The 9,612-nt window shown below is 33.6% G+C and overlaps 3 protein-coding genes across 8 annotated transcripts; all 3 read left to right on the forward strand.

Moving 5' to 3' along the window:
* Positions 1–1,895: 1,895 nt before the first annotated feature.
* On the forward strand, positions 1,896–3,879 carry LOC108811194 (UDP-URONIC ACID TRANSPORTER 1). Its single transcript, XM_018583235.2, has 4 exons — positions 1,896–2,502; positions 2,889–2,992; positions 3,074–3,302; positions 3,388–3,879. Exons 1-4 carry the CDS (start codon positions 1,999–2,001, stop codon positions 3,532–3,534), a joined length of 984 nt encoding a protein of 327 aa, XP_018438737.1. The 5' UTR covers positions 1,896–1,998; the 3' UTR covers positions 3,535–3,879.
* Positions 3,880–4,241: 362 nt separating this feature from the next.
* LOC108810209 (reticulon-like protein B8) lies at positions 4,242–5,898 on the forward strand. 2 transcript variants are annotated; one of them, XM_056989622.1, is made up of 6 exons: positions 4,242–4,405; positions 4,644–4,828; positions 4,912–5,092; positions 5,183–5,330; positions 5,418–5,487; positions 5,582–5,898. In XM_056989622.1, the coding sequence occupies exons 2-6, from the start codon at positions 4,648–4,650 to the stop codon at positions 5,749–5,751; spliced, it is 750 nt and encodes a 249-aa protein (XP_056845602.1). In that variant the 5' UTR covers positions 4,242–4,405; positions 4,644–4,647; the 3' UTR covers positions 5,752–5,898. The 2 variants fall into 2 exon arrangements, with proteins under 2 accessions (XP_056845602.1, XP_056845603.1); XM_056989623.1 differs by having other exon boundaries at positions 4,243–4,405; positions 5,186–5,330.
* Positions 5,899–6,711: 813 nt separating this feature from the next.
* Positions 6,712–9,402, forward strand: LOC130496286 (uncharacterized). 5 transcript variants are annotated; one of them, XM_056988244.1, is made up of 8 exons: positions 6,712–6,765; positions 7,378–7,469; positions 7,550–7,655; positions 7,821–8,009; positions 8,089–8,595; positions 8,774–8,860; positions 8,936–9,011; positions 9,112–9,402. In XM_056988244.1, exons 2-7 carry the CDS (start codon positions 7,419–7,421, stop codon positions 8,998–9,000), a joined length of 1,005 nt encoding a protein of 334 aa, XP_056844224.1. In that variant the 5' UTR covers positions 6,712–6,765; positions 7,378–7,418; the 3' UTR covers positions 9,001–9,011; positions 9,112–9,402. The 5 variants fall into 5 exon arrangements, with proteins under 5 accessions (XP_056844224.1, XP_056844226.1, XP_056844227.1 ...); XM_056988246.1 differs by having other exon boundaries at positions 8,936–9,004; XM_056988247.1 differs by having other exon boundaries at positions 7,821–8,006.
* Positions 9,403–9,612: the final 210 nt, after the last annotated feature.

Genomic DNA, 9,612 nt, shown 5'->3' on the forward strand with positions numbered 1-9,612 from the left:
TTATTACTATGTTAAATTTTTGAAAACACTAACATGTTTAAAATTTGTTTGGTATGCTTACATTCGCAAGCTCGTACACTTTGTTACTTGAGTGTGGAAACACACCGGAGACTCCACCTCTAGCAATCACAACCGGATCTCTGCTCAAAAACAAAAAACACATCCCAGCAAGTGTGTAAGAACATCAACATCATCATTGATCATGTTTGGTTACTAACCACTCAATGTCTGCCAGGAAATTGCTGAATCAATGTGTAAGTTGAAGAGGAGCAAAATTATGAATCGGGACCAACACCATTTTTTCGATATTTTCTCAGTTAATCTTTTCTTTAATGTCAAAGTTTTGCAATAACCACGCAACTTACTGAAACGGTAATCAATTTTTTTTCAGTTGCATTAAACCACGTTGTTTCTAAATTTGTGAAAAAAAATAATCGCTTTTCTTGGTTGTTAAATGGTGCCAAATAATTTGTTGATCCAGTTTGGTCTTGGCTGACTCGTTATTGATCACTTTGGTCTTGGCAGTGTATATATCACAGATTCCTAAACAAGGAGACAGTCTAATATATTATGAAATTCATAAAAATAGCAAATAGTTTTTATTTTTATTTTTATAATAATTTAATTGATATTAATATACAATAATATTACATTAATAACTACTAAATTAATTATTGAACTAGGTATGTTGTATGCATATACGGACACAATTTTCTTACGAATATTTATTAGTTTATATATATTATTAAAATAAGTATGCTTATTATTGTATTAAATTTTTGAAAACACTAACATATTAAAAATATTTTTGATTTTGAAATCTTATACTTTTGTTATCACTTTTTATACACTTATTTACTTATATTTTGCTCATATTTTCCATTTTTCCATTATTTTTATTTTTCATTACATATATTTTGCTCGTCTATACTATTTAAACATAAACAATAAAAAAAATTTACTTACAAAAAGTAATAGTTGGATCAATATATTTATTGTTAGATTGAAATAAAAATATTATATATTTTAATTAAAATATATGATTAATATAAGTTTGTTTTATTTTAATATATATTTTTAGATTTTGAATAATTATTATTAACTTTAGTTTTAATAATTTATCTAATCAAAAAATTAAAATTCATTTTTATTTTGTGGTTAATTTATATTTTATTCAGCAGAGGTATAAATGATATTGACCATTCTAAATTTTTATTTTACAATATATTTGTAGATTTTGGATAATTCTTATCATTATTAATTTTATTTATTTATGTAATCAGAAAAATAAATTCTTTTTTATTTTTAGATAATTTATATATGTATCCATTAAGAATATGAACAATATTAATCACTCTAATTTTTTATTTTAAAATATATTTAAAATTTTGGATAATTCTTATCATTATTAATTTTAATCAGTTACCTAGTCATAAAATTAAAATTCGTTTTTATTTATGGATAATTTATATATTTATCCATTAATGGTATAAACGATATTAACCAGTTTAACTTTTAACATAAAATCTCTGTTAAAAAAATCACTTCGTAAATAATAGTATAGATAGATATAGATGATATATATATATATATATATATATATACATATATATCATTAGTTTATATGAAGAATAAAATTTGACTTTTAATTGATAATAATAAATTGCAAACTTTTAAAGTTAACTGATTTATTAAATTAATACTATAGTTCTTTTTCATTAAAGGCAATACTAAATCCTAATTAGATTCCTAAATTAATACTATAGTTTAAACTATTAGAATGGGTTATTACATAAAAGTATAAAACATTACACACTAATATATATTTTTAATATACTATTATTTAAAATTAGAGATAATATACTAAATTAGTCAATTGAATAGTGCATTAACTACTTTTACCAAACAAAGCAACACAACAATTCAACACTTTTCTATATCTCTCTCTCTCTCAAAAAAAAAGGCCTCCTCTGTTTCGATCTCATCAACGAAGAAAGGATGAACAACAAGAAGAAGAACCCAGATCAGAAACCCGAAATGTCGTCATCATCCTCACCATCATCCCCGAAGAAACAAACCCTTTTCATATCATCCCTGATCCTCCTCTGGTACACCTCCAACATCGGCGTCCTCCTCCTCAACAAGTTCCTCCTCTCCAACTACGGTTTCAAATTCCCAATCTTCCTCACCATGTGCCACATGTCCGCCTGCGCCATCCTCAGCTACCTCTCCATCGTCTTCCTCAAGCTCGTCCCTCTCCAGCACCTCAAATCTCGCTCCCAGTTCATGAAGGTCGCCACTCTCAGCATTGTCTTCTGCGCCTCCGTCGTCGGCGGGAACGTCTCCCTCCGTTATCTCCCCGTCTCGTTTAATCAGGCCGTTGGTGCTACGACGCCGTTTTTCACCGCGCTGTTTGCGTATCTTATGACGTTTAAGAGAGAGGCTTGGGTTACGTATGGTGCTCTTGTCCCTGTTGTTACCGGTGTCGTGATCGCTAGTGGGGTAACGTCTTTTATTAATTTTTTTGTCTTTTTCTTCTAATGGAATTGTCGTGTAATGATATTATGTGTTCTGTCTTTGTAAGATTTACATGTCTGACCCTTCTATTGTTTGGTTTTAACATAGATAATTGTCTGTGTGTCTGAAACCCAAAAAGGTTGTTTTTTAGTATTAAAGATGAATAACGAGTCATGTTTTATCTAAAGCTTCATCCTTTTTTTTTACTTGGCTGCTTTATTCGAGTCATGTGTTATCTAAAGTTTCAGACTTAATTGTGTTTCTCTTACAAGGTCTTTGTCACGGAATGTTATGTTTTGTCTATTGTTTGTTTTTTAATTCTTGGGGTTGCTGTATTAACTTGATGAATGATCAATGATCTGTGAATACAGGGTGAGCCAGGTTTCCACTGGTTTGGGTTCATTATGTGCATCAGTGCAACTGCGGCAAGAGCTTTTAAATCTGTTCTTCAAGGCATCTTACTTTCTTCCGAGGGGTAAGTAGATCATTACTCAATTGAAAACAGAGCTCAGCAGATTTAATGAGTTTTTGGAGTTCTTAACATGTTCCATTGCAGAGAAAAGTTGAATTCGATGAATTTAATGCTCTACATGTCCCCTATAGCCGTCATCGCGCTTCTGCCTGTTACAATAGTAATGGAACCAGATGTGATGAGTGTGACTCTATCCCTCGCAAGACAGCATCAGTACATGTGGATACTTCTTTTGGTTAACTCTGTGATGGCTTATTCAGCCAACTTGTTGAACTTTCTGGTGACCAAGCACACAAGCGCACTTACCCTCCAGGTAAAACAAAAATGACAACACATTTCAACGTTTACAAAGACTGGATCAAACGTGTGTTTGTGTGTGTATGTTACAATTTTTTCAGGTTCTTGGAAACGCTAAAGGAGCGGTTGCGGTTGTGATATCGATCTTGCTTTTCCGGAACCCGGTCACGGTGATGGGAATTGGCGGGTACAGTATAACGGTGCTTGGAGTTGTTGCCTATGGAGAGACTAAACGCAGGTTTAGATGAGCTCAGAGACTCCGTTTTTAATTCCCCTATCTGATGGCTCTTAGGACCTCTGATGGAACTTTTTTTAACATTATATACTTTAGAGATATATATACATCCTATCTCATTCTCATTTTTGTATCTAACCTATAGACCTATCTATATATAAGAAAAACATAACGCATTGTGTTAGATTATGTGGGTTTTTTTTTGGTCTGGAGATGAAGATGCAAATTGCAATTGACCATTGTTGGTGTTTGAAGACACTTTCTCTTGTCGACTATGTGATTCACTAACTTGAAGAATACCAAAAAGATACTTTGGGCCGAGGCTTTTGGATCATTAATATATATTTCATTATGTTTCTATGTTTCTAATGCCATATACCATGGGAGCCTTTGATAAACAGAGTAGCATCAGATTTAAACCAATTTTATTGTTTGAATCAGATTTTAATATTTTAAGAAAATCATCTCATTGTTGTTCAAAAAAAAAGAGAAAATCATCTCATTTAGTCAGTTATCACTACACCAACTTTCAGAACATTGCATTTTTTTTTCTTCTGAAAAAAAACAGAACACTGCATATGACTTGCTATTTTATGGGTCAAGTCAGAGCAATGTCACGAGTAGCACGTGGGCAGCTGAAACTCCCATCCATACACAAAACTCCAAACTTACCAAATTTTTTTTTTTTTTTAAAGAAACCATTACAGTTTCAATTCAATTATTCCACCTAACCAATCCCCATCGCTTTCTTTTCAGTTCAATATTTCATTCTTTGTGGTGGTTCATTCATCTCTCTCGTAATCTACAAAAAGAAAAAAAGAAAAAACTTTTCATTTCTGTGAGATTCTCAGAAACCAAATTCTTGTTTCACCAACTCCTCCAAGGTTTGTTCTTTTGCCCCATCTCCATCTTTACTCTGGTTCTGTTCTTTCTCGCCAAGTAAATAAGATCTGAGTTTCATATCATTCTAATAATCATCACCAACGAAACTAGTTAATAAAGTTGGATACTTTTAAAATGCTCTGTGGTTTATGACACGTGGTTTAACCGAAAGATTCGATTTTTGTATGTATAGCTTTGTTCTTTTAGTACTGAAAATCTCAGATTCCATTTATGTTTCAGAATCATGCATGAGAAGAGTATTGTAGAGGACGTTATCGGCGATTTGGTTGATAACTTCACCGAGACGGTTCATAAGAAGAAAAACGTTTCTTTCTTCGAACAAGAAGAAGATACAGTCTCTTCTCGTTTCAACCGCTTGTTCGGTCGTGAGAAGCCGATTCATCATGTCTTGGGCGGTGGCAAATGTAAGAAACTCAATGAATACAAATGTGAGATTTTTTTTTTTTTGGGTTCTAACTGAAGTCTTTTTGAGAGATGATTCTTTCAGCTGCTGATGTGTTGTTGTGGAGGAACAAGAAGATCTCTGCGAGCGTTCTGATGGGAGCAACTGCAATCTGGGTGCTTTTCGAGTGGATCAACTTCCATTTCCTGTCTCTCGTTTGTTACGGTCTCTTGCTTGGTATGATCGTGCAGTTCGTTTGGTCTAATGCCTCAGGGGCTCTAAACCGGTAAATGTTTTGTTTAACATATCCACTCTGGTTCCTTTGTGATTGTAGTAATCTAAACAAGTTCTTTTTATTTTATAAATGTCTCAAAAGCAGCTCATCGCAGTCTAGAGTGCCTCGCCTTGTTCTTCCAAAAGATTTCTTTGCTGATGTTGGTGTAACCGTTGGTACAGAGGTTAACCGTGGTTTGATGTTTCTTCAGGACTTGGCTTGTAGAGGGAGTTTGAAACAGTTCCTCATGGTAGTGTATATATCTTTATTAACATGTGCATGATGTTTAATGTTCATCATGGAACGTTAATGAGTCTGCATTTTACTTAATTTTCAGGCTGTGATTGGACTATGGCTAGCCGCCATAATAGGGAGCTGTTGCAACTTCCTAACTGTTTTGTATATTGGTGAGTGTTTTTACTTAGTGAGACTATTGAGAATTGAGTTTATAAGATCTTTTTGTAAGGGTATGATGCATTTTTTCTTTTTGTGTGTGTGAAGGGTTTGTGGGAGCACACACAATGCCGGTTCTGTATGAGAGATATGAAGACGAAGTTGATGGTTTTGTTGATTCTCTGCTCATGAAGTTTCATAGTCACTACAAGAAGATTGATACTGGTTTTCTCAGTCGAATCCCAAGTGGGAAGTTTGGGTTCAAGAAGTATGACTAGCTAAGCCTAAAATCTACTTACTTATCTTTCTTTCTTGTTAGAACAATGGATCATATTTTGCTCTTTGCCAAGTTAATGCTTTGAGAATAATCATGTAGATCTTTGTGTATTGAATCTTCTTGTTTTGTTATTACAAACTTGTCTCCATTTGTTTCCTTGTTTAGTTAGTTTGTCTCAAAGGAAGTAAATATGCAATGATGATCACTCTTTTAGCACATACTATCAAAGGTTATAAAGCAAAATAGATAAATGTTTTTGACAACTGATATAAATATATCAGAGCAAATCTCCAAAATAATATATTTAAAAGTTTATAAAGTTAATAATAAAAATTTCTCAAAGTTGTATTCATTAAGAAAAAACTAAATTACTATAATTTCCAGTCCCATCCCAGCTTTTAAAAACCAAACTCTAAATATTAATCACTAAATCCAAACTCAAATTTAAAATAAAAAATATTTTAAATTTTAATTGAAGCTTTTAGAGATTTTTGTGTGTTAATATTTGAACAAAAGGTGTTCTAATGCTATTTATAGAATATTTCTTTATATATATTATGCTTTTAAGCCAAATCAAAAACAAAACTTAAATTGGGTAATAATCTGAATTAGAGTGATATATAAGATAAAATTAAAATAGCAGATTTTCGAATATATAAAAGATTATAAAATAATTATCTTGAATTCGTAACGTAAAATATTAATTTTATATTAAAACTTCTAATTTTTGTTTGCCTATCACTAAAACTCTTAAAAATAAATTATGTTATCATATAATCTTCTTCTTCTTCTCTCGTAAGGTTGACCAGAAAGGTTTGACTGCCCCCAAACAAGAAGATCAGATAACTCTGTATGAATGGGATCCACCAGGGTCACACATTCTACACGTGGCAGCTTCCTGAGCTCCGGAGCCGGAATGTGTGTTATTTTAAAAATAAATAAAATTAGTAAAATCAAAAAAAGAAAATGGAAAAAGAAGTAAAGGAATCGATCCACCCACGACGATCAAAGTGAGGTTAGGCTTCTCTCTCTCTCTCTCTCTCCCTCGACGATTGATCTCTGATTTGCCGACCGTGGTACTCATCTTGTTAAAGCCTCTGTCTTTTCCGTTAATCGAATTGGTTTTATGATTGTTCTTTCAAAGTATTGTTTCTTGTTTTTTTTGTTTGATCCGGTTGTGTCTGGAGACGAAATCGATTGAAAGTTCTGATTTTTTTTAATCTTGATTAATAAAGTTTTGATTTTTCTCTCATTTTTAACCTCTTCTGGAAACATATTACATAGTCTGTTTTGTAATAAAATCTGTTCTAATGTTTTTTTTTTGTTTTTTTTTTGTGGTCTTTGATTGAACATAAAGCCTTTTTGGCCATGTGGAGAGATAGAAATTAGTATATGATTGTTCTAGAAACTGCACCGTTGATTGTGGAGGTGTTAGACATGATTTTTCATTTTGAGGTCCCAAAGATTTGTGAAACTATGTTATTAGTTAACTAATCTGGGGTCTTCTTCCTGTCTGAATAATTGGAGTTTAGATGTGAGAAAGAGCCTTGTGTTTTAGAATTAGATGTTAGAAACTCATTTTTTCCCATGTACAGAACTATGTCTAATACTTAGTTATACATGACAGGAACAAGCTCTGTTTTACAAATTAAAAATAAAATCTCAGCCATGTCAAGTGGAGGAACAGTGAGAAGGGTCTCACGTCAAGATATACAACTGGTAATTTAAAAAAGCATTCAGCTTCATTGTGTGAATGAACCTATGCAATGAACTTACTTTCCTATTTAATTCTATTTCAGGTTCAAAACCTTATAGAAAGATGCCTTCAACTCTACATGAACCAGAAAGAAGTCGTGGAAACTTTACTGGAGCAAGCTAAAATCGAACCTGGTTTCACAGAACTAGGTATATCAATCTGCTTCTTTAAATTAGCTTTGCATCTGATTGTGTAATCATTTGTTAATGCTTTCATTAAGAAGTGTCGATATGTTCAGGACATCCCTAGCCAGAATCATGTGTAAACAAATAGTCTTTGCTTAAAACTGGATTTACCCTTTTTGATTTTGACAGTTTGGCAGAAGCTTGAAGAAGAGAATCGTGAGTTTTTCAAGGCTTACTATCTTAGGCTGATGGTGAAACACCAGATCATGGAGTTCAACAAGCTACTCGAGCAGCAGGTTCAACACATGCGGCAGATGCATCCGAGTGGAGTCACTTCCGTGCAAAACACAAATGGTGGTTCTCATATTCAATCAAGTAGTAAGCTTCCTTAGGGTCTCTTTATTGCTTGTCTTGCAAGTCTGTGCTACTGAACTGATATCTAATCTCTTGATAACAGTTAATCAGAAACATTTGGGTTATGCCTCTGAGCACACTGATCAATCTTTGAAGTCGATATCCTCGAGCCTGTCTAATGCATACCTCAATGGATCTTCAACGCTCAATACAAATAATGTGGCCTCTTCTGTGAACATATCAACCCATGGTAGGAGAGTTGATGCTTCTCCTCCTCCGAATATACTCTCATCATCGCAGACCACTACAAACATGCCTGTGATGATGCATGGAATGAATGGAGGAGGAGGAGGAGGGATAATCAAGTCTGAGACTGCCTTTACAAACAACCCTGCTTCTTCATTCATGTATGGTGGTGGTGGTGAAAGGAACGTCTTGGAAGGGCATTCCACAGTTAGAGGAGACACTTCGATCCCTTCTTTTGGTAACAACCAACAACCTCTCAGTGAGACGGTGCTTGATGCAGAAGCTGCTACTTTTGGGTTCTTAGGTCAAATCCCTCGGAACTTCAGCCTCTCTGATCTGACAGCTGATTTTTCTCAGAGCTCAGGTCTTTCTCTCTATCACATTGCTGCTTTCTCTCTCACTCTCTCGTTGTATCCATACATGTTAGCTTGCGTATAGACAAACCAAGTAGCTATTGGTGGTTTGCTAGAACAAGAGCCAATGAACATCTAATATAATAGGTTTCATTGTTTGTAACCATAAGCCTTTCCTGTTGATACCAGAGATTCTGGAGAGCTATGATAAGTCACCCTTCCTTGTGCCAGGTGCTGAAAATTTCCTGGACTCCTGCGACAGGGGAGAATATCAAGGTGAGAACTTTTGGGACTTTGTTTAAAAAGAATCTGTTGTACCTTTCTTGTTCTCTGAACAAGTGTTTCTTGCAGGAGATAACAAGAGATTGGAGACCATATCTGAAGGTTTCAGTTATGATAACCTTGGAAGCGAGTAGTTAGGTAACAAGTAAGAACAATGTTCCTTACATTTTGCCTCTCATATTTCTCACAGGTTGGTGTTTCTAATGTACAGATCTAACATCAGCATCATCTTTGAACGATTGCAGGTTTTGCTTCACTACTCATGACGTCGGACACGTTTGGGTGTGTAACATATTCAGGCTTCTGATCTTTTCCTTGCAACAAAGACACTATTGGGTGGGTGTATAAAATGGGATTTCTATTTCAACATTATTACTTTAGCTTAGAGTTAATAAGTTTGAGATGATCATATGTAATTTCCAGTGTGTGATTTTGCATCTTTTCCGGTGTGTTTTAGTTTTTTTTTACTTGTTATAATTTTTGTGTCCAAGTGTGATTGTAACTGATTATGTTAAAAATGAAAGTTGTGCTAGTAAGGTAGTGGCTAATGCATAGATGATTTAGTTTGTAAATGTTTTGGTCGCCACTTTATTTTTTGTTAGCAGTTATTTGTTTCCAAAGATATCCAAAACATCAATAATTTTTTTTTTTAAAGACTGATTTTTAAAACTAACATTTTTTTTTAAAAAAATTGGTTCTAAATTTATTTTTGAAAATTAAAGCATGATTGCTTTGGTAAAGAGTTT

Source organism: Raphanus sativus, chromosome 6, assembly GCF_000801105.2.
Source record: "Raphanus sativus cultivar WK10039 chromosome 6, ASM80110v3, whole genome shotgun sequence".
NCBI classification, from domain to species: domain Eukaryota; kingdom Viridiplantae; phylum Streptophyta; class Magnoliopsida; order Brassicales; family Brassicaceae; genus Raphanus; species Raphanus sativus.